The sequence below is a fragment of the Podarcis erhardii genome (genome assembly GCF_964252035.2).
Source record: "Podarcis erhardii genome assembly, chromosome: 1".
NCBI lineage: Eukaryota > Metazoa > Chordata > Lepidosauria > Squamata > Lacertidae > Podarcis > Podarcis erhardii.
Genome location: NC_138497.1, coordinates 69780546 through 69805506, shown reverse-complemented (window position 1 = coordinate 69805506; position 24961 = coordinate 69780546). Strand labels below are relative to the sequence as shown.

Below are 24961 nucleotides of genomic sequence, written 5' to 3'. Positions count from 1 at the left end.
TGAAGCAGCAATCTTAGGCAACAGATGCTGAGGGGAAGGGGATGTCAGTGAGGTTTGGAGGACAGATCTCTCTCTTTGCTCCACAGCCTGCTTTGACCTCCCAAGCTAGCCTACTGTCTTTCAGTGCAGTGGAGAATGCTGTCCCATTTCTAGTACGGAAATAAGATTCAACTGCCAGTACAATGGGCTTCTCTTTGTGGAATGGGGCATGTTTGTTGCCATTTTGTTCTTTGCCTCATGCAGTGGACTGTCATGAGCCAGATCATCATCAGGATAGTCTTCTTATTTATGGTGTGAGCCCCATGTTGGGCAAGAAGATTCCTACACTGCAGGGGGTTGAACTAGATGACACTTGTGGTCCCTTCCAACTTTACAATTCTATGATTCTATGATACAGTGGTTACAAACTCTTTCAGATCTGCCAGTATCTGCATAGCAGGAACACCAGTGGGCAGAGCCAGCAGCTGTTAAAGGAAACCTCCTTTAGGAGAGGGGCTGGAAGGAGCAACTGGAAGTGTGGGGAGGTGAGAAATAACTGGAAAGTGAACTAAGATGGAGTTCTCTTGTACCTAAAACACAACAAGTAGTTTCCAGCATTGCTTTATAATACCAGAAGTAACGCAGTAATGTCCCATTCACTCATGGGCATGCCCTTTTCCTGGACCTATCGATGGTCATTTAGCACATCCAATCCAACTGCAGCCTCAGCTGGTGCACAACCGGCACACCATAGCACAGGTTTAGCCAACGTGGTGTCCTCCATTGTTGTCCTACAACTCCCATCAAAAGAGTGCAGGTTCCCCACTCCTGCTCTAATTAGATTTCAGCCCAGCATTAAACACTGATTGAGCAGTCTGCCTTTTCCCCCTTCCCTGCCGTTTTCATTTCTCTAATGCTGCATGTGCACTTATTCTATTAATAGCCCTCCTTCTTGAAAGCAGAAACAGCTTTGCAGCCAGGGTGATAGGAGGAGCGAGACAGGCTGGATGTCAGCAATCTCTAAGTGGACACTAAGGATACAGTGCTAACCCCACATATCTGTGGGAGTAAGCCCCACAGAATTAAGTAGGACTCTAATAGAACCATGTCTGAGTAGACATGGGGTTAGGATTGCAGCCTTAGCTCTCTGCATGGTGTACACAAAACTTATTTTCCCCCATGATCCATCTGGGAATGAAGATTTTATGTCTAAACAAAATGAGACAAGTGTGCTTCCAGTGTAAGCTCAGTGCACAAATTATATATGTCTGCAGATACCAATAGAGAGCTGCATTAACTTTCTAGCTAAGGCCTGCTTTCAGTCATTAATATTTATAGACATTTGGGCTTGTCAGTCATTTTGCCTGGATTATTTCTTGCCCAGTCCTGCTTAGACCTACCTGACCACACAGTCTTTATCAGCAGAGCCTACCTGTGGGCCTGCCCACCTGTCAGACTCTCAAGAAGACATCAAGTGTAATGAGCTAATAACACTGGTTGCCCAGTGACTCATGTGGGTATGAACCAGCTCCTATCCTGTCCTGTTCAAATAATCTTGAACAGGCAGCACATTTTGCAAACAAAACACAATAAAATAGTGGAACAGCTGCTCATTATAAATCACTGATTGAGACTTGTGCTGATTTTTTAAAAAGCGTCTCCGTCTTCATTTGTAGAGATCACTTGTGGCTTCCATGGAGTGCTTTCTAGTCCTGCATCGTATTTGCCTGCACTTGGTTTTATTCATACTACGTAGAGAGAGGGCAGCTCAAAGAGAATCTTCTTCTGATATATAAAGTAAAATGGAGTAGGTGTTGGGTGCCACAGGCCATCTGTTCCTGTAATAGTTCATATTGTCAGGAAAAGCTATGAAGAAAAGTTTGTCCAACCTTTACTGGGCAGCAGGCCAGAAACTGTGAAATCTACTTCCTTCTCCAACAAAACTAAGGCTGGGGTGGGGGAGAAATGGCTTGATTAAGCAAGCAGTAAGATGTGAAGTTTCCTTAATCCAGCCTGGCTTCAATTGCCTTTGCAATAACTCTCTTCCCTTTTTGTCTGAGAAATATACTTTTTCACTGCCTGTGGAAAAAATAGAGCTATCCATTCTGTGAAATGTTAGGGCAGAAATACATCTTATGGGGCAACCATGGGATTTCCAAACTACATGCCTAGTTTTTTTATTATTATCAAAGATTTTCTTCATTTACAAAAGTACATGCCTTGTCTCTTTTTTCAGGTTGGCAGGAAAGTTATAGTGCATCAACAGGAAAGTGTTTAACCCTTGCCCTGCCATCCTCTTCTTCCAGGCTGAGTCCTCCACTCCATCCCACTTGTTCGCTCTCCAGCTGGCTATTAATAATAATAATAATAATAATAATAATAATAATAATCTCATAATTTAACCCAACAGAAGGGAGAGGCAGGCATAAGGAAGAGCTCACAAGGAAAGCAGACTGGAACAGTGGCACCCACGGGCAGGGCAGAGTAGCGGTACATATACTGTAAAGTCAAGTCACATTTGGGAAGACCAGGTCAAGGCAGCTATAGCCAGCACAGTTTGAGAGCCAGCAAGGTGTAATGGTTAGAGTGTTGGACTAGGGCCTGGGGGACCAGGGTTCAAATCCAAACACAGCCCTGAAGCTCATAGGATGACCTGGGGCTAGCCACTCTTTCTTTCAGCCTAACCTACTTCAGAGGGTTGTTGTGAGGATGAGATGGGAAAGGGGGAAACATTTCATAGAATCATAGAATCATAGAATCATAGAATCATAGAGTTGGAAGAGACCACAAGGGCCATCGAGTCCAACCCCCTGCCAAGCAGGAAACACCATCAGAGCACTCCTGACATATGGTTGTCAAGCCTCTGCTTAAAGACCTCCAAAGAAGGAGACTCCACCACACTCCTTGGCAGCAAATTCCACTGTCAAACAGCTCTTACTGTCAGGAAGTTCTTCCTAATGTTTAGGTGGAATCTTTTTTCTTGTAGTTTGGAACCATTGCTCCGTGTCCGCTTCTCTGGAGCAGCAGAAAACAACCTTTCTCCCTCCTCTATGTGACATCCTTTTATATATTTGAACATGGCTATCATATCACCCCTTAACCTCCTCTTCTCCAGGCTAAACATGCCCAGCTCCCTTAGCTGTTCTTCATAAGGCATCGTTTCCAGTCCTTTGACCATTTTGGTTGTCCTCCTCTGGACACATTCCAGTTTGTCAGTGTCCTTCTTGAACTGTGGTGCCCAGAACTGGACACAGTACTCCAGGTGAGATCTGACCAGAGCAGAATACAATGGCACTATTTTATACCACTCCTTGGAGGAAAAGTGGGATATAAACGAAGAAATAAAATAAATAAAGCAGAGTCAAATCCAGTGAAGGCAAACATACCCACCCACATTTCTCTGATGAAAATAGGGACATCCTGTTCCGATGATGATGATGTTATTATTTATACCCCGCACATCTGACTGGGTTGCCAGCTACCAACATATATAAAAAATTAATAAAATATTAAACATTTTTTTAAAACTTCCCTATACAGGCCTGCCTTCAAATGTCTTCTAAAGGTTGTAGAGTTACTTATCTCCCCGGCTTGGGGGTTGCAGAGTCCCATCTTCCTGGATCAGGGCAAGTACCACAGGATCTGGCATAAACCAGTCAGAAGTGGACATCCCTATGAGAATGGTGACTAGCTTATTTTAACCAATGGAAGGGAGGCTGCCATCAGGGAGGTGCTCTGAACTCTTCAGAGGATTGCTCAAATTATCCCTGCTCCTGGCCCCGCCCCCTTTGAGGATCTGTCTGTGTCCTTAAAGGGCCACAGTCTTTTTTCTAGGGTGGTTGGCTCATAAGGCAAGCTGGGAGATGAGGGCTCCCCCTGGGAATGAATCTTCTGAATCTGAGTAGTCCTGTGAGACACTGTCCTCCTCTGGCCTGGAGTGGGGAACCGTGGCCCTTCCAGAGCCTCTACTTCAATGCCGTCATCTGTGCTTGTGTCCAGGCCATGGGTGGGGATCCTCGCAGGTGGGTGGATGTGAACTGACAGGCAAGGCAAGGCTTCAGCACCACTCACCAGCCTACCTCTTCTCCCTTGCAAGTGCCACACTGTTAACCCAGCAGGCCAACATTCTATACGTAGGGTGAGAGCAAAAGGAGGTGTTATGTTGGCAAATATGTGGTCTTAGCCATGCATTTGTTCAAGTAATGGGAGTGCAGGGATCAGTAGGCAAGAGGGAGGGATGCTGAACCCCTTCCATGCCTGTGTAATAGGAATTTTATGGCCTAAATATATGATAATGTTCACAAGTGTACCAACCAAGCACATACATAGATCAGCACAGGAAGGCCAACCTGGAACCATTTTGATTCCTAAACTGACCAAATCCTTTCTCTGCAAGGTCAAACTGGAAAAGCCTCCCCATTGTCTCTTTCCTCACAAATCCTGTCTTAAGGGTATGTCTGTGTTTGAATAAGGTGTGAGCCTGTGACCTAGCCAGGAACTAAGTATTTATCATTACAAAAGACTGGCCAGGCTCCCCAGGAAATCCAATCAAGTAACCTGCCAGACAGGAGATAAACAAGGACAAGAGAAAAACAACATTTAAATTTCTGTGATGTAGGTATGATGTATCTGAAGGGTGGTCTTAGGTTACACCCCTTCTGTGATGTATGTATGATGTTTCTGGGGGTGGTCTTGATCTACAGGATGGGCATTTCAAAAGTCTTTATAAGGCTTTGCACACCATTTTTCTGGGTCCTCCTCCTTTCCTGCGTGTGAGGGGAGCACCCTGTTGCAACAGATCAATAAAGATCAAGCTTACTAGCTGCTTTGCTTCTCAATATTCTCTGGTTGGCCTCTGTTATTTTCTCCTACCAATAGGGAACCTATGTAAGGACTCTATATGGGTTCTTGGATACCCCATAAGGGAAAAGGGCAATTTTTATTTACAACAGATGGCGACCACGAAGGGACTTTTGGTTACCCGGATTCCACCTGCAGGGTCTTCTTTCCTCACTTGAGGCTGTTTCCTCCTCCGCCTCCTCCTCCCCACTTCCAGGGCGTTTGGGAGCCCAGATGAGGGGTGGGGATGTCATTGCCTGTTTTCCTAACCACTGTGTTAGCACTATGATGAGGGAAATGCAGCCCACATTTCCTTCTCAAAATCATTCCAAAAGACACAGTAGAAATGCTGTTTGTCAAGGGAGGAGGTGACCCTGTTCCCTAGACTTTATGGTACAGCTGAAGATGTTGTCTTTCATTGACCATCTCCTTGCCGGGTGCAGCTTGAGTGAAGTGTTCTGCCTGTGTATGCTGCGTGTGGAAAGAAGCTGTTTGCACATAAAATGCAGCCTGACCTTTTCACCTTTTCTGCTAGTTTCTATGGTATTGGGGGGTGGGGCTCCAGAGCATGCAATTTGCTTTGAAAAACTGCTCTTACTTTTCTGGTCCTGCCTATCTGGTTGCTTGTCTGTTTCCCCTATGCTGTGTGTGTGTATTGGTAAATCAATAGATATTGCAGTAATCATGAGTCTCCAGTGGTCTTTCCCGCATTCAGGCAAACCCTATAATGTTGCCCTTTTAGTTCTTTCACCTGGGGAAGTAGGGCACCATAGTTTGTGACAAGAGTCCTGCCCTCCACTAAGCCTAGAGAATAAGGCACCTCCCTTCCTAAACACACCAAGTTCCTAATTAAATCCTGTCTAGCAAGGTGAGAGATGGGTTGTGGCCATGTAACCTTTTGAACCTCCAAGCTGCAACGGATGCCTGCAGCTTCCAGCACCAGAGGAAGTTCTGCAGTGTTAGTTTGGATTAAGTGGATTAGTTAGCTCAATATGCTGATAAAGTGTTTCAATTCCATTTTGGGGCTTCATACTTGCGCTCTCTCTCTCCCATTACATTTTTCAAAATCCTCCATCTGAATGACCTGCCTTATTTGATATCTGGGCTGCACTGGTTTCTGAACACCCTACAGGGCTGGTTTGCCCCCAAGGGCTGCTTGGGCTGCACCACTGGTCATTAAAGTGTCTAGGAAAGGGGAGACGAGACAGGAGTCTTGTCAAGCCAGTGACTTGGAATTCAGCTGTTTCCTAGAGGAAACTCTAGAGGAAACCAGCATAAAGCATGGGCGGGGGGCAAATCCTGTGCCCCATAAGCAGCTGGCATTAGCAGACAGAAAGGACTATGATGGGTTCCCCAACGTTACTACCCTAGCAGGGTTGGCACTGGAACTGGGGACCTCCCTATGGTTACGTATTTCACATAAAAAAAGAAAGTAAATGTGGCTTCTTCTCAATACTTCCTCCTCTTCCTCAAATCCTTGAACACAGTAGATACAAAGAAATCCCCTAACAAGAATCCACTGAGTTACGTAATCTAATATCTGCCTGAGCAGCTTTCATTCCTTGCATAACTGCTGTTTACATAATATCAATGAGGTCACAACAGATAAAACACCAGCAACTCAGATGTTTCATATGGTATATAGGTGGGAATGCAGACTGTGCTTGCAATAGAAACATGAAGAAGTGTGGTTTCATCCTACCTAAAGAATCTGCTGGATCCCCTGTGACCACTGATTTTGTTTGTTTCTTCCATTTTGTGGGTCACTTCCCAATAAAGCTTCTTAAAACAGCTTAAAAATCTAAAAGCCATTGAATACATTTTGTGAGAATGGAATTTAATCCATATCTGATGTCTAATTACTTTGGGGGGGGAATGTTTTCTAAGCAATATTCCATAGTATTATTACAAACAATAAAATTGTATACAGTTTCTTTATCAGGGTGGAGGTTTTTTATTGTTAGTTGTCGTACTGTTTTGAAAATTCATATATGAAACATAAATATAGTCTCTTTAAACAATTTATATCCTACCCTCTAGTGTAAAAATATTTCCAGGGTATTACTTCTTCGTGCACAAAATGTTTGTGGTGAAAGCCACCAATTTAGATGGCTAAGGGATTAGACAAATTAATGGATATTAAATGAGGGACCAATACTATAGAAAGATCTGCAAGGATGAGTAGGGCTATGATTCAACAGATCCCTGTCCGATTTAATTCCTTCATCCTCAGCTCAGTCAGAGATATGCCTGCATCCTTCATGTGACCTGGCAACCTTGTGTAAATCAAGTCAGCAAAATGGGTGGTGTAAATCAAATACTCTTTTAGAGGCTCGTTTGCCCTCTGCCAGGCTGAGACTGTCTCAGTCAGCTCCATTCCTGAATGGGGCTCCTGGTGAGCTTTATGCTACCTTAACTTACACCAGAATTGCTTTATGCCAGTTTCTTGTGTCTCAGGCTATCAGCAGCTATTTTTTATGATGGCAACATGCTTTATCCAGAATTGGGGCAGCCTGCTTCTGAATATCAGTGGCTGAAGAGCATCAGCAGGCAAGGGCTATGTTGCAGGAGTGGGGAGCTTGTAGATGTACATGAAAGAACTGGAGATGTTGGCTTTCAGCCAGCATGGCCAATAGTCAGCGATGATGAGATTTGTAGTTCCACAGGCTCCCAACTGCTGCCTACACATATAGCCTGGAAACTAGTTGTTCACTGCAGGGAATAGGATGCTGGAGTTAACAAGCCTTTGGTCTGATCCATCAGGGGTTTTCTTGTGTTCTTACAATTGAAATATAAACAAAAACATAGCAAGAAACATACTGGTATTTTGCCAGCTGGTTGTTATTTTTTAACATACATGCTCAGCAACTTCATTATCAGAACAGATAATACCATGAACTAATGGTGCCACCTTACAAGCCATTTTGAACTCTGTGCGACTTGCATTTGAGTAGACACACATAGGACTGTACTGTAAACTTTGAGGCTTGGTTAAGAAGTCAGAGGTGAAATGAATGGAAAGAGAAGCCAAAAATTAGCCAAAGGTGAAATAGCAACAAAACTTAGGACCACAGAATGTTTACATGCACACAGAAGATAATATCAAGGTGCAGACATTCTTTCTGAGGCTCTTTGGAAAGTATGACCTTCATAAGATAATGTCACCCCCTAAATATGGGAAATATTAAAAATAAATAGTTACAGGTTTCTAAAGCTGGTGGGGTATGTGAAGAAGCGGCAACCCTTCATCTATGATACTATGGGACACCTCTACATACAATGTCGTCTTTTAAATGAATGTGCATCTGAAATATATTGATGTTGATTCATTGATTTGTTTCTTTTCTTCAAGCTCGCCAATGCTAACAGCAGCATGGTGAAGCACCCTGGCTAGAGAGAATATATGGGAGAAAATTGTATGAATTTTAGGTTTACATATTTAAAAATAAATTCAGAACAATATTTGACCTATCTAAAGTACCTATGGAATGCTGTAGCATTATGGTGATGAGCACAGTGATAAATTATATTGGGGCAAATGTGTACTGGACAATAAACTTTCTACCTCAGCAAGACACTTTTAAAAACCACATTCATCTTACTAAAGGAAGTGCATGCCTTAACGCTTAATTACCAACCCAGACACAGGCTGACATCCGTTACCCATTTAGGCTTCATAGGCACACTTCCCCAAAGGTGCTTAGTCAGCAACTCACAAACCTTTTCAGCTCTGCCAGGCTCAGTGGGGTGCAATCCATCCAATGTAGAAATAAAGTAAATGTTCCCAGTACTCTCACCAGCTCTGAGCAAAAAAAACCACAACACTGCCTGCAGTGGAACTGCAGGTAGTGCATCATTTTTAAATAGGAGATGGTGGGGCTCAGTCTCCCTAGAGTCAAATGCTGCGGATGGTTAGTTCTGCCCTCTAATTTCAAGTGCGTGAGGCCTGGCCATTACTCAGTAGTGAAGGGCACGAACTCTGTATATTTACAAGTCCCACATGCAGAACAGCCTCATACTGGAACTATATTCTAGGCACGCATTAAGTCCTGGCCAGAACCAGCCTCATAGAAAACTCTCTTAAGTCAAGTAATACTTTTTTATATATATATAAAAAGAACCAACTTTATTTTCACTAAATGTTAGAGTTTACACTGGCTGTGATCCAATGAGCTACTTTAGGAATGCTGGAGGGCTTGAGTATGCCTAGAATGGTTTTAATTTGAAAAGTGAAACACAGCACTACATATTTCATTCCACACCAGAAATTTCTTTCGAAAGTCACCTCAGTTGCAAAAGGAGCTTGCAGTGTGGCATGGGGTTGTACTATTGGATTTCCTCAGCCCCAAGCTCACCGCCCTTGGGGAGGACCTCTAATATAATATATTGTTATGAGCTGGGGGTTGGGGTGGGGAGTGTGGATGGAACCCTGGGTTCCCTTCCAGAACTTGTGATCCTGCATCCAGGACAGTAGAATGCAAAGGAAGCTTGCCAAACCAGTTCCTTTATCAAGGCAATGGCTTTGGAAGGCTGGTTGGTTTTAGCATAACCAAGTAAGTAATTCTGCTCAGCTTCATTAATTATGAACACAGAAATGTGGGGTCCCCTGCAAAATGCGGCAAAACAACTGCAAAACTTTGGCACCGGTTTGGAGAAGATATCCAATTTTGGGGTTTGTAGTCAATTAAACTATTCTGTGTCATACAACTAATGAGTGGGCCTTTCCCAAGCAGCTCACCTAGCTTGAATAGCCATAGTTGTCTGTAGGCTGGAAGCAGGCTAAAAGCTGCAGTCAGAGAAAGATGTCTTGCTCTTCACTTGTTAGACTTCAGGGCTCCCCTGGAAACCTAAAGCAGAACCAAGATCTGTGGGGATGTTAATGCTGTGAGCCCCTCCATCCTATACACAGGTTTCTTATATGTGAGAATAAAACCATGTATCCTAAAATCACAACAGTCAAAGAATCCACACCACAAGTAAACACTGGAACCCCTGGTGCCTCTCAGGCAACGATATTTTCTGTGTACTGTTAGTTCTGTGTTATAATAATCTACACTATACAGAGTTCGTTTTATAAATGAATGGAACTTGCTGACCCAGATCACACCGCCCCCTCCTGCTCCAGCAACCCTTGAACACATAATAGCAAGGAATTCAATCTCACACCCACCCAAAGTGAAGGTCGTGTAAATCCAACTGATGTCAACAGAAGAGCTATGTGCATGTTTAAATCTCTCCAGGTGAAATCAATGGGCTTTTAAAAACGTTCTGCTTTGTCTGGATCGGGTCCAATAACGGCAAGTTACTCTTGCCTAATGTTTCCTCAAGGAGTTTTGGATGGGTTTCAGCTAAATCATGATAACGTTTATTACGACGCTAACACAGCATTGTGCGGAAGGATGCGGTCAAACCACCTTCCTGTGGCAATAGGAAGCCTTTCTCTGGACGCGAGCCAGAGCCATCGCTTTCGGGTTGCCTTTGCCCGCAGCGCGCTTCAGCTCCCGTCCAGATATGTGGACGGTGACTCAGAAGCAGCAACTCCCACAGAGTTTACTTTGCAAGTCCTGTTGGCCTCAAAGGGTCTTCAGAGCAGATGCCGACAGAATTGCACTGTTATTTGCTCCTCCATAAACGTGCACACGATTGTCGCCTCAGGTCTAGGGTGGCCCCGAAGCAAAAGACGAAAAAAGGCTCCTGCACCTTTAACAGACGCGCAGACTTTTTTGCCGAAGAAGTTTCTTTTTCGCCACAACTAATTAAAGGCGCAGGAACCTATTTCGCCTTCGCACGTCGCAACTTGGCGCTTGAATTCAAAGAAAGTGACGCGCGTCAGGCTTCCTTGAATTCAATGGTCAGGCAAGCGACGCCACACGCTCCCATGTTGACGCTCCGCGTTGGTTATCTGCCCGCAAACAGCGAGAGCGTCTGGGCCGAGGAATCTCTTTTCCTCTGGCTGCGAGACTTTCGGTGTCTGCAGTCGTGCGAGGCGCTGATAAGCGGGGCGCTCGGGAGCCAGGCGCCCTCTCGGCGCAGCCTCGGGGAGACACACGCTACTACTGCAGCCCAGGTTACGAAGCGCCTCGGCCGGGTAGGGCAGCTTCCCCCAAGGCGTGCCTGCGCGGCCTGGCGCCCTCTCTCCACCAGAGGGACTGAGCCGGCGGCGCTTGGTAACCTGAGCCCTCCTCTTCCTTGGGAGAAGTTTCATGCTGGCGCTGGAGAGGCTCGAGGAGGAGCTGCCACTCCTGTTGCTGCCGCGAGAGCGAGGCGTGGAGAAAGGTGGGTGCCCGGGAATTGGCTACCGCTCGACATTTTCCTGATAGATCATCCCGCCAAGGACACCCGACTGAGGTAGATTCGGCGCAGCTACGCCTTGTGTGTCTGTAAACTGCGTGTTCGCGCGCTCTCGCTCGCTCTCTCTCCCGTTGCCACTCAGTGCGCAGGGCAAAATAGGACGACGGAGAGGAGTTTCAGCGCCGGGTGAGCATCCCGGGTGAAGCAGCTTCGAGAGGCGCGGGAAGAGAAAATGGGGCGCCCCCCGGGAGGGGGGGATGCGAAGCGGAGAGGAGACGAGGCAGCCCTTCCTGCGCCTTCGCGGGAAAGACGCGCGCTAGCGGGGAGCAGATGGCGCCTGCTCTCGCCTCGCCAAGGATGGGGCCGCCTTTGCCCAGGCAGGAAGCAAAACGTTTCGCCCCCGTCAGGTTGAAGCCTGACCCCTCTTCCCACCCCCACCCTCGCCGCCCAGTCCTTCCCGGGCTGGGAGATGACCCCCATCCCAGAACAGGAGCGGGCAGCGGGCATTGCGCGGCCGGCCTCACTGCCTGGCTGTGCTCACTGCGGGAGCTGCAGAGCGCAGCGGGAGTGCGGCAGCAGCAGCAGCAGCAGCAGCAGCTGCTGGCTCCGGCGGCTCCTCCCTCTTCTGCTTTCTCCTCCGGCCAGCCGGCGACTGACTCCTGTCCGCTCTGGCTGGGGGAAAGAAGGCTCCTTGCCTGCCGCCCGCGCCGGCGAGGCTCGGCGAGCGTCTGCCATGACTTTCCCCGGGGCGCTAGGTAAGTGGCGGCTGCTTTCCAAGCAGGAAGTGAACGGGGCGGGCATGCAGGAGCTGACCTTGCCGGGTAGCAGCGGGTTGCAGCCGCCGCCAGAGCCGGAAGAAGCTGGGCTGGCACCTGCAGCAGACCTGCTCGGCCGGGGAGAGCAGCCTTTATCCTTGGCTCCCATCACTAGGAGGAAGACCCGTCGCCATCCCTCCTAGCTCCATCGGTTCCACGTCCTCCCTGCTTTCTTCGCCACAGCAGAATAAGACTCATTTTCATGGCATGCGCTCATGAAATATTCAGGATCCCCCATAGCTGGGTTCCTGAATCAATCTTCTGAAAGAGGAAGAGCGAGAACAGTTCCTGAAGAGGTTGATTGAGGACAAGTTATTTACTTATCCTGCCCCCCCCCCCCCAAATCCCGAACAGAAACGGTATACTAATACTTCATTTTTATTTTTAAAAGACCCATTCTGGAAACTTCAGGTTAATGCACTGACTCATTTAGTTCCCACGGTTTCCAGTTGTAGCTTTGGCCTTATTCATCTTGTTGCTCTGCTTCTCCCCTCCCAAAACAGAGCAAGCCATTTTTGGATTTGGAAATCATAGTAAGTTTCTGGATTTTGCTAGTTTGGTAAGAGCACATAAACTGATGTGCAGGGACATCACCTTAGCCTAGTTCGCTCCTTGAGTACTGCAGAGAGCTAGCCTTGCATGTTTAATTTATTGTATATCACCTAGAGAATTTATATGGCGAGGCAACTAATAAATGTCAAAAATAAATGTGTTCACTGAATTCAAATAATAAATTAATAAATGTATTTATTACCTGCCCTTCATACTAAGATGCCAGGGCAGGTCACTACAATTTAAAATGCAACCTTCCAAACAGTTTGAAATACATTACAATTACAAGAATAGGGTGGGTCTTAAAAAAATACATTGCAAGTGTCAAAGGCCAGGGTTAAGAGACTGCATAATGAAGGTGTCAGGCACTCCTCTGGGGATAGAGTTCCACAGTTTATGGGATGGCTCAGAGAACACCCTCACCTGGATCACACACACCACCTCTCTAAGGGTGCTGGAAGTACCAAGAGGGAACTCTCTGCTGATCTTAATACCCAAGAGGTTATGTAGGGAAGGATGTGGTCTTTCAGTTATTTGGGGTCTAAGTCTTTAGGGCTTTAAACATTTCATGAGCATCTGTGCCCAGAAACAAACTGGCAACCAATTCAGCTGTTTTAGAACAGGGATTTAGATGAGATACTAATGGAACCCAAGGCTGTAATCCAGCTGCTGCATTTTAGAACATTTGAAGTTTCTGAGTCATCTTGAAGGGCAGCCCCACACTGAGCGCACCACCATAGTGCAGCCTGGAAGTTACCAGAGCATGGAGTACAGTAGCCAAAGATTTTTTGTCCAGAAAGAGCCATGGCTGCCAAACTGTAGCTGTAGCTGAAAAAAATGTACTCCTAGTCACACCTTCCAGAAGTGTGCAAGCCCATCCAGAACAGTCAGTCCACCCCACCCCACCCCGCATCCTGGATTTGAGAACTCAGGACATGAAACACATCTGTCTTTTCAGGATTCAAGTTTAGTTAATTGGTCCACATCCAGCCCACTGCTGCCCACAAGAACTGGTCTTAACACCTTAACTGCCTCTCCCAATTCTGATGGAACAGAGAGAGTGAGAGCTGGGTCTTGTCTGCATAATGATGATACCTCACTCCAGATATCCTGATAGTATATCCCAGGTGCTTTGTATAGGTATTAAATAGCAGGAGGACAAGATGGAACCCCTCCCAGGTCTCACAACTCTGTCTGAATCTGTGCAATTCTGCCCCTCTAGTGAGATGAGAGCCTCATTAGGAGTACCAGCCATGTCAGCTGGAAAATCCCCCCAAGTATTCAGGTTTCCATAAATCTCCAAGGGTGGGGAATCTCACACCTTGCAGAGTGGAGTAGCTGGGTTCAGCTTTAGCAATGGTAAGAGGACATGGGTTTTTTTATCCCTACTTTCTTGCTTAAAGGAATGCAGGCTGAGACCTTGGATGGATAGTGGCAAAATAAATATTTATTTTAGTCTACAGCAGGGGTAGGGAATCTGTAGTCCTCCAGATGTTGGATTCCAGCTCCCATCAGACCCAGCCAGATGGGCTGATGGTCAGGGATGATGCGTGTTGTCCCACAGGTTGCCCATTTTGAAAAGACTTCCTGGGACACTCAAGACCTTTGGTCTGAGCAATAAAAGACACCACCTGTGTTACAAGACTTGATTGTTCTTGGTGGATAGTTATAGACCTGGACTTAGACCTTGTACAATATGTTGGTTACAATAGACTTAGCAGAAAAGCCAGTTAGAAACCTTGTTGCAGAGACCAAAAAAGGGGGAGGAAGGGAAGGGAAACATCCTGTGCAGTACAAAGAAATGGGAATGTTGAAATACTTTGGCACCTTATTTATTAGCAATCACTAGAATATATCAACATGTAATGTTTGAAATTGTTCTTAGACTGAAAATAAATCATTTCCCAAGCAGCCATCACAGCTAGTAGCTATTAATAGAAGATTGTTTCCCATTTAATAACAAGCTCAGATGCCAACAGTTGGAAAGTGGAGTCATGCATGTAGGAATAGCATCACATAAAGACTGTTCCAAGTTACACAACTTTTGGGAATGATTTTGTTTTCAGGATAAATGTTTTCTTCCTCGTAATCAAAGCAACACTGATTGCCTGGGTAAGGCTCCTAGTAATGCTAAGCCCTTAAAAACCCTTTGATTTCAACAGGAGATATTTCAACACATGCTTTAACACTTTCACTGAAATTAATAGGACTTTAAAGTGGTTAGAGTTCAGCCATGCCTTTGGCTTTGAAACTTGGGATAAATTTAGAATTCAATGCCCAGACCTACATTTCCACACAGGGTTTTTAAAAATAGTTTATTGGTTCATGAACATTTTTAGCAGGTGTTAATAGAAACTTTGGCTTCATGTAGTAACTGACAAGTACAAGGAATTTCAGATGCATTTAAAAAATTGAAACTAAATATTGCAAGGTTATATTCCAGAGTAAATATTATATAGCTTATTTAAGAAGAATGGTTGATAAAAAATGGACTTTAAAAAGGAATGTTAAGGAGTTTTCTTTGTTACTTAAATTAAAGCTATTCATGAATGAAGGTTGTTTTGGTTTATATAGAGAATGCAGTAAATATCTTATGGGGGAGGGAAAGCGTTTTAAAATTACTATTAATGCTGATCTTTCTCTTTCCCCACATAGAGTTTAAAGACAGAATATAATCTTAGAGATTCAGTTTAAACACTCTTCCTCTTATAAACACAAATTATTCCATTGCAAAATTGCTTGACATTTATGATAGAAAAATGGTATGAATTAGAATGATGAATATTTGCTATCATTTGAAACTTTCAACTGTTTGGCTGTGAAAGAATGCTAGGAGGGCACTTGAAATAATAAATAAACAATTTATTATTTATATTTTGCTCTTTTACAGTCACAACCAGAGTGGCTAGCTGCATATATAAAATTCAACCATAAAATACAACTATGTTGGTTTTCCTTAAATCAAACACAGATTTTAAAACACAAGATACAATTCAGACTGAAACTCAGGCAGTAACAAAATTAAATAGGACTTCAAAAGATTAAAGACCTGGAGTGAAAGAGATGCTTTCAAATTCTGTTAAATGATGTCTGTACTGGGGGGGGGCTGATGCAGCTCAGTTGAAATAATGTCCCAGAGCTGTATTGGCACAATTTAAATGGTACTGTTTCTCATGCTGTCTCATGATGACATGGAAGTGGTACCTCTGAAGCTGATGCCAAGGGCCAGGTAGCTCATAAATGGAATTCAGTGGTCCTTAATACAATCTTAAGACAATCTGGTTGTAGACCAGGGTGGCCCTATTTTTAATGCCAAGTGGATCACAAGACTACTTTGACACAGAACCCATGCCACACCCTGCCTTGTCACCCAAGCGAGGAGCTGGGTTTTGGTAAGGAGGCTTGAGGCTCTGGCAGGTTCCTAGAGCTCTACCACCTTCTTCACAAAGCTGTTCTAAGTCCTAAGCACAGAGGTGCACAATACAAGGAAAGATGAATCGGCATTAATCCTTAAACCTGTTGAAATCAGTGCAATTACTCATGTCTGATCAAGGATAAATCTAGTTAAGTTCAATGGGGCGGGCTTCCAGGTAGGTGTAATCCTATGCCACTTACTTGGGGGTAAGCCCTACTGAACTCAGACTTATTTCTGACATGTATAAGGTTTGCATTGCTGCATGCCACATACGGCCGATAGTAGATGCAATTTAATGTTGACCTGTCCAGTTGAGCTTCATTTATTTCAATAGGACTGAGATGTGCCTAATACATGCTGGATTGCATTCATTATTTCTAAGTTTTACTAGTTTCCGGTGGATATTGCACCAATTCACACAGCCAAATGGTTGAGAAAATACTGTGCATCTAAATTCAATACAGCATAAGTCAAAGCAATCACTGCTCACCCCAAAGCTACAGTGCCCTCCCAGAGCTGCTAAAAGTGAGCTGAGTGGTGCTGTGGTAATTGTGGATGGAGTTGTGAGATGGGTGCTTAATGAAGGAATCATTCAACCACTTCATCACACATTGTACTTCGTATAAATAAGCTAAATTTGTGTTCTTTGTTTAGTCAGCCCAATTCATGAAAATTGACTTGTGCTTCAGTAATTGCCACAATCTAAAACTGTGCTGTCTTGTTTTATGTGCCCAGTGAGTCTTCTATTTTCCTCCGTTGACAGCAGCCTGCCACACGGTTTGAAATGCCTATTTTGTAACTCTGGGAAGTTTCAAATGTGATTTCTAGGGCTGATGTTTGGAAAGAGTGAGAAACTCACAGTGCTTTACACTTGCACACAGCTAATGAGGCTTATTTTTAAAAATGCATTCAAAATGTTTAGGATTGGAGTATAGTGACCATAGGCATCAGAATCAAAACTAGAAAATTTGAAATACATCATGCAAGAGTGAGTAGAGCATTTCTTCATCTGATTTTGAAAATTCTTGTTGAGTAGTCCTAAGCTCCAAAACTGGTATTGCCATATAAGAAAATTCTTGCTCTGGTGACTGTTAAAAGAACATAGTGTTCACTGTAAATCATTACAGTGGTGTAAAATTGCACAAATTTTAAATGACTCTAGGATTAACTAAAAGACAGTGATTTATTTTTGATAACTAACTGTAACATGTAGCCTATAATTGCATATTTTCCCCCCTTAGCTGAGATGCCCAGACAGTTCCCAAAGCTAAACCTCTCTGAGGTTGATGAGTCGGTGCGGCTTCTAGCCGAAAAGGTTTTTGCCAAAGTTCTTCGAGAAGAAGACAGCAAAGATGCCTTGTCACTATTCACCGTGCCTGAGGATTGCCCTATTGGGCAACAAGAGGCGAAAGAAAGAGAGCTGCAGAAGGAGATGGCAGAGCAACAGTCATTGGAAACAGCGAAAAGGTTTGTTCAATGACAATGTAGAAGTAACTTATAGTCTTTAGTTAATATGCATAATGGCAGGACATTTTTGAAGTAAAATTTAACCATAAAGCTGATTTTGTTGATCTCGAGATGTGTCTTACTCACTCACGTGTTGTTTACTATGGAAACTTAGGAAGAAAAGTTTCAAGATGATTCGGTCCCAGTCCTTGTCGCTGCAAATTCCACCACAAGAAGTGAGAGCTCTGTCGGACACCCCAGTTGTGTCTCCTCCTACTCCAGTGCTTCCAGGTTCTTTGCAACCCACCCAAAGGATGTATGATGTACCAGAATTTCAAAGAGTTACAATTAGTGGGGATTACTGTGCTGGGGTAAGGAATCAGTCAGTTTTTCCTTTTTTAGAGAGAGAGAAAAGGGAAAAAAATGTTAACTGTTGTATGCTTGTGTAATGTGAAATTAAATTGTTCTTTTATAAAGCTTATATTTGCCTAGTTACTCTAGAGATTGTATTCCAGGGCTAGAGAACCTCTAGCCTGCCAACCCCCTATTCTTTGGCACCTGTAAAGCCATTTTGACCCAGCCATGCTCACCTGACCTCCACCTGTCATCCGTTGTGGGGCAGGTAAACCTGGCTCTGCTGAAAGGGGTTTGAAGACACAACTGATGGGCAGTGCCTGCAGAGGGCTTTGTAGGCACTGCCAACCAGCTGATTATTGGGTCTTTCATACAGATGTGAAGGCCCAGAAACTAACATTTTCCTTCAATTCTCTTACCTCCCCATTCTTTTCCTGGGCCTTCACATCTCTGGTCTTGCAGAGCACTTTGCAGTGGGCTTTGCAAAGCACTCAAACTGGTTTCAGAATGTGCAGGCAAAAAGAGGATCACCTGGCAGCATTGTGATCTCAGGTGACTGACAAATAGTCACCCAACTCACCTGTCAGATTTGGCCCACAGGTGGTAGGGAAGATAACAGTCTTCCTGGTTGGTAAAATTCAGTTCCCCACCCTTCTCTGTTCAGTAGACATGTAACACTTGTCTTGTCAATTAACACAATACAGTATTACCATCTTGCTTTGGAATACAGATACAAGTTATTACCTGTGTCGGATGTAAGATTAAAAAATGACCTGCACAGGGATCAGAGGAGGCCTTTATTCTCTCATCCTCTTTTCCTCCTGGCCTTCAGTTAGGGGCACAAAGGGCTGAGCAGATTATAACATGCCCAAATAATTACCTGGAATAGGAGGCCCATGCATACCTCCCACGGTGACTTCCATATTCCATTTGTGCAGGTAGGCGGTTTCTTCTTGGTGTATATGTAGCCGGTGCACGTGTGAAGCAGCACTTGGCTCTCCAACTTCAGATAATGATCAAACATGTTGACATGAACATGTATTGCTACCTGGCAGAGAGCTGAGGTAAAGGGGTTCTCTTATCCCAAGTGAGATCTCTTCCAGCAAGTGTTGTACATCCTGTCTGATCACATTGCTATCATTTCCAAAACTACTATATACAGGTAACTCACATCTTACACGAGGGTTTCAGGGGGCCACAAATAAATGCAAAAACACATAAAGCAAGGAACCCCTGGAACTGCCTACCCAACCCGCTGCAAGGTGGAGGAGGGCTGTTCACCTGGCTTTGGGAAGACAGCGCAAAGGCTCTGGGATGCTACCAGAGCACGCTTGCTCTGCCTTCCTGAAGTCGAGTAAGCCTGTGCTTGTAGCTATGTGTGAGTGGGTTTTGCCCACTCTCCATTTATTTATTCCCATCAACCCCCTCCATTCATAGCTGCAAATATGTAAGTAAAAGAAGCGTAAGATGTGAGTTACGTATATATCCAGGGTGCTGGTAACCTGGGTTAATGTACATACTTTCTTAAAAGCTTCAAGATGCAGCTAAAGTTCACCATTACATTACTGATCTATGTAGGGAAGTATTAAGACACAGGTGGAACTGTGCATGAAGTATTTACATGTTATCATAAGAAGCCTTTTGCTTCATCTGGAGGTAAATGCATGAAGAATTTTGATTGACAATATAGGGTAGATTTGACTGTTTCTATAATGGTTTGGTTCACTGGTCTGCCTAGATGAAATCCTAATGACATTTGTAGGCTATATTGAAATCTCTAGGTTTTAATGCCTGTCACTGAGATGGTAAATATTGAACAATTTTACTTCACAATACAAGTGGAGGCTGCCACAATTGAATGCTCATCCAAATACAGATTTTCTTCAACATAGTTAATAAGATTTCAGAGAACAGTCTCCTCCATGTTGTACTAGTTTTCTGTGGGTAGAGAATTCTTGTGTATAGAGGAACACCAACTTACAATCTACAGTGGTACGACCAACACATTGATTTATTGCTTCAGTGAGAAGTAGGCCTAGCTGTCAAGCAAATGTGTTTCGGATTAGTGTTTACAGTAGCATTAAAAAACCCCAACTAGTGGTTAATTGTATAATTTCTCCCTTCAGGTTACTGTTGATGATTATGAGCAGGCTGCCAAGAATTTGGCAAAAGCTCTCCTTATTAGAGAAAAGTATTGTCGCCTTGCTTACCATCGCTTTCCAAGGACAACGGCCCAATATTTATGCAGTATGAGAAATGAACAATGGAAAGATGAAGATGAAGTACTTCCAGGTAAATTAGCTGCAGTTTTTTTAAAAGGTTTTGGTGCATGAAAACCTAAGAGATGATTAACTTTTACTGTTCTTAATATGCCCACTTGATCAATATTCTGGTAATAGTATTACTTCCAGCCTTGCATTAGGTTTTACTCTAATAAATGTGTTGCCATTTTGTTCTTAAAGAGTAAATAATCACATAAAGATATAGGGACAGTGCAGTTCTGTGCAATATATTCACTGCTGCTCAGAAAAATGCTGGTCAAGTCCATACACTATGCTTGGTGGCAAATTAGCAATGCACTTTCAATATTTAATTGGAGGTTCAGCAACCATCACTCCAATAGGAAACATTGTTAGTTGAACTAATCACCCACAGCATTATACAAGTAAGTCAGTTCCTCTTGCAGCTTTGCTAGATGGGGTTTTCCCCCAACCCTTGTTTTTGAGGAATGGTGAAAGTGGGGATTAGCTTGTAACCCAGTTCAGATATGAACAGGGATTTGCACATCCAGCTTTCACGTGTAGCATGCTCTGGCCTTCTTGAACATATTGGCTTCAGACCTATGCAACTGTGCAAATTTTGACCACAAAAATTCTTCCCTCTCAGCAGCGCAAACATTAAACCACGGCTGGACAACTTGTGCCCCCCCCCAGATGTTGTTGAATTTCAACTCCCATCAGCCCCAGCCAGTATGGCCAATGGTTACTGTAGGTGTAGTCTGGCAATATTTGGAGGGGTCACTAGTTGTATGCCCTATACTTAAGACTGCAGAGATTTTACAGAGCATATTTTGATTTGCATCCCAATTCAAAATGTTTATGTTGGTGTATCAGCCCCATGTATAATGTCACCTTTTTTCATACTTTGCTTGGATAGCTTTCATATAACACATTCTGAACTTCTGGATTTTGGGCCATGGATGCAGTTTGGTAAAGAACATTACCATAAATATCAAATATCACTGAAATAAATGGTTAAGCATGAGTTGGGTTTCACTCCATGTTTTGGGGTTGATAGATACCATAGTACCATGTTGCATAGAGTTAAGATGACATTCATGTGATAGTAGATATCCTATATAGCACTTCATTATTTTCATGTCTATTACTGCTTTTTTTGTTGGAATATTGTGAATAGAAACAATACTGTATTTTGAATGATGACAGAAATTTATTGATTCGGACATTTTTATAGATTTTCATCCACCCCCAAAAGACCTGCAGGACCTTTACAATCTTGATGATTCTCCAGGGAATCTGGATTATGTTGTAAAGATGAAGGCAGGCATTTTCTTCGTTTATGAGAACAAAGAAATGATGGAAGCTGATGAGCCATGGAACTTGCCTTATCCTGATCTTCAGACTTACACCCTTGACCTCAGTCATGTGCTGGCTCTCATTGCAGATGGCCCAACGTATGGCTTTGTTTAACTTTGAGAATTCCCTAATGCTAGCCTATTGTATGCTTCAACAGTTGCGTTGCTGCTATGAGTGTCAAACCTATTATGTTAAATGATGTTCTGGGACGTACAGTGTTAACCGGGGCGGGGCGGGGGACCTCAGACCCAGGGGTAATCTGTAATCTTCCAGAACTCTCTCTGGTCCTTGGACTTGTCTCCAGGCCACACCCACTTCCCAGCTACAGTCCTTCTCCTGAGGTCATGCCTTTCTCTAGCCTGACTTTGCATATTCCTTGAGTGTTTTTTGTTGTTTGAAAGGTGCCCTTGATCTCTGATATTGACTTTTGGTTGTCTGTGTGAAGGACAAAGAAAGAGGGTCTCACTTTAGTAAATGTGTTTAGGATTGCAGCGGTGAGGTAGTATTAATAGTCTGAATCTCTCAAATGTGGGATTGGAACAGGGTTGATCAGTGGCAGTGCTTGGCCTACGGCTCCAGTATTTTGCAACACCTTTAAGAAGAAGAAAAAGTTGCATTTCTAATTCTTAAGTGGATATTTGATTCCTGCATTGGAGGGGGTTGAACTAATTGACTCTTTGGGTCCCTTTCCAATTCTATGATTATTTAAGTAAAAGCATTCTAATTTGCTGTCGGACCATACTTAAGGTACGGTGTTTCCTTTTCCGCAGAAAAACATACTGCCATAAGCGGCTTAACTTTCTAGGATCTAAGTTTGGTTTACATGAGATGTTAAATGAAATGTCTGAACTTAAAGAACTCAAGAGTAATCCTCATCGGGATTTTTACAATGTGAGAAAGGTAAGTACGAAAAAGATTGGTCTGTGATTTATTCTAATCAGTGCCACTTTTTAGAAGCATATGATGTTAAGTTGAATTAAATATTATGGAAAACATTATTTCATCTTGCGGCAGTATGATTCATAATTGTATGATATGAGTAAGGAACAGCAATAAAATGTTGCAAGAAATAGCCAAAGCAGAGAGGGTTGAGCTGCTTGGTCAAAGGATGAGATACAAAAATAATCAAAATCTGAATTGCTACTTTGAGAAAAGAAAGAATGTATAAATGAAATAGGGGATGGGAGAACCAGTTTGGAACGATAGTGCTACTAAAAGAAAATCCTATGCCTATTGGATTGTCTGCCTTTAAAAATAGTTCAGAGAAACCACCTTCAATGTCAGATGACATGGTGTGCTATTACATGGATTTTGACAGTCAACAGCCTAAGAATGTCTGGCAAAAAGATTGCATGTTCTTAGTAGGGGCATAATGACCTTCCTTAGGCGAGGATGTCATAAACATTACCCTCATAGAATTAACTCTGCCTTCTTCCGGCTTGTTAAGGGCTTGCTGTGAACTAAGAATCTCAACAGCCAGAAGTGTTGCTTAATTATTGCCATATAACATGTCTTGGCTGTGAATGGGTGGCAGCTTTGCCGAGAATTGAAAGCAGCACAGTAGAGATGAAGTAGTATATGTCTGGTTTCGCAGGGCTTTTTTGTTTTAATCTTAGCCATTATTAATACAAAGATTTAATACTTCAACACTTTCTGTAGATAATGCAACCACACTCCTCTCCAGACTTTATACAGTCCAGGCTAGGCACAATGTGAGTTCCTAAAAACAGCAGTTGAATTCTGCTATTAGTAAGTCATAAATTAAGACTTTAATTTTTATTGTTTTATTCTATTGATGCACTGGACTCATAAGTTTGTGAATGTATAGTATGAGTAAGGGTTTGTGTGGGCCTTCAAAATATGTGCTAGTTTAAAGGGATGTATTCTCACTAAGAATAAAATGTTTCCTGCTATCTAGCTGGCACAAATCCCTCAACCAAAAAATGCTTCATTTGCATGCCCTTTTCTGATCTACAGTACTAATCATTCAGGGCATAACTCCACATGGTTGATGAAGTTGGTTAGAAAAATAATTTTAGAGAAGAAAGAAACACTGAAAAGTAAAGGAAAACTTAGTCTTCCAGGCCCTTAAGAGCTGTTCTTTTCATGGCGGTGTGCATAAATTAATACTTTTATTAGATGACACTGTGGTGAAACTATGGAGAATGTTGAATAGTCTTTTGCAAAAACAACACACACTATGACAACCCCCTCCAAAAGAAAAAAAAAGAGACCCTTAGAGGAAATCAGTGTTGTGCTCTTCTAATTGTTCAATGAGTGCAAGCATTTTGGCTTGCCATCTGGAATGATTGCCCCTGTCCTCCTCCTCAGGTCTTAAGAGAACCCTAGAGGAATAACAGGGGAGGGGGGGGGACAAAATAGGGGGAAAACATCCAACTTACAACTACGCTCCACAACATGTGTGCTACTGACTCTCAAACTTCGGGATTGTCGGAATAATATGCAACAAAAATTTAATCAATTTGCATCATGCAACTCAAATTGGGTCCACTAGACCCAGAATTTTAAAACAATGTGGACTAAAGTCACTTCTGGGGCCCCTTCAGGATTAGGGGCGCCAAAGCTCAAGATTCATTAGTTTCATAGTAAATCTACACCGGCAACACCCCTCATTCCTGGGACAGAGGGGTGTCACAGTACAGAGCAACTGTAGGGGCACAAGTTCCCAACTCTTGTTTTAAAAAAATTGAAGCTGAAGCCATTTTAAGCTTTCAAGATCCAAAGTTTTGTAAACTGCTTCTGCTATTAGGCTAATATCTTATGATGCTCCAAGGTGGAAAAACCAGTAGTGTTTATAGTGAGAGGCTATGAAAGGAAAGTGCTGGAGAGACATAGATCATAATTCTGAACGGGGTGACCAAGACCCTTCTGTCAATGTAATTATCACTGATCTAAATATGGAATATTTATCTATCTTGGTGACAGGTTTAATAGAGACGTGTTCATAAGAGTATCAAATGACACCTGTGTCATTGAAATGTTGGAAGGTGTCAAAATTGTTCAGTGTGCTTGAAAGCTTAGCTTGGGTTGGAAGATGTAAAGTGCTCGTTTATAAGATTGTCCTGTAGGTAGATTGCTGGAAACCACAGGGAAGGAGATTGCTGTTGCACTCAGTTCCTGCTTGTGTGCTTCCCACAGGCATCTAGCCAGCCACTGTGAGAACAGGATGCTGGCCTAGAAGAGGATGGGGAGGAAAAGGTGGATGGAGAAGATTATGAGGAAAAGAATAAGATGGCAGCAAAAATATATTAGTGTGATGCACCTCTGTTTCAGTTGCTTGCAGCATACCCTCCAGCATGTTGAATCCCAAAACTGGGATGTGCCTCTTCCTGTTTGTGCTCCCTTGCGAGTCACGTGAACCACACAAGATCACAGAGCCTTAAAGATGAGCATTTTTCAGGGCTGTGCTCTCATGGTGCCCAAAAACGTGCATTTGGGGGGCACCTCACTTTTTTCAAGGTGAGATCTCGCCTGCGAAATCACGTGAACAAATATATATGTACCTCTGTAGTAACTTTGCTAGGGTGTGCAGGAAGGAATATACACTGGTGCCCCGCAAGACGAATGCCTCGCAAGACGGAAAACCCGCTAGACGAAAGGGTTTTCCGTTTTGGAGGTGCTTCGCAAAACGAATTTCCTATGGGCTTGCTTCG

The 24961-nt window shown here is 43.5% G+C and overlaps 1 protein-coding gene across 4 annotated transcripts in view; it reads left to right on the top strand.

Annotated features, from left to right (window-relative positions):
- Positions 1-10745: 10745 nt before the first annotated feature.
- The window catches only part of AMPD3 (adenosine monophosphate deaminase 3), a 32212-nt gene continuing 17996 nt past the window's right edge, over positions 10746-24961 (top strand). The window contains exons 1-6 of one of the 4 annotated variants that reach the window (XM_081840630.1): positions 10746-11094; positions 17133-17358; positions 17513-17708; positions 19818-19983; positions 21166-21385; positions 22058-22187. In XM_081840630.1, coding sequence (XP_081696756.1) covers positions 11022-11094; positions 17133-17358; positions 17513-17708; positions 19818-19983; positions 21166-21385; positions 22058-22187 — 1011 coding nt within the window. In that variant the 5' untranslated portion in view covers positions 10746-11021. The other 3 variants (XM_081840631.1, XM_081840632.1, XM_081840629.1) reach the window with 3 other exon arrangements.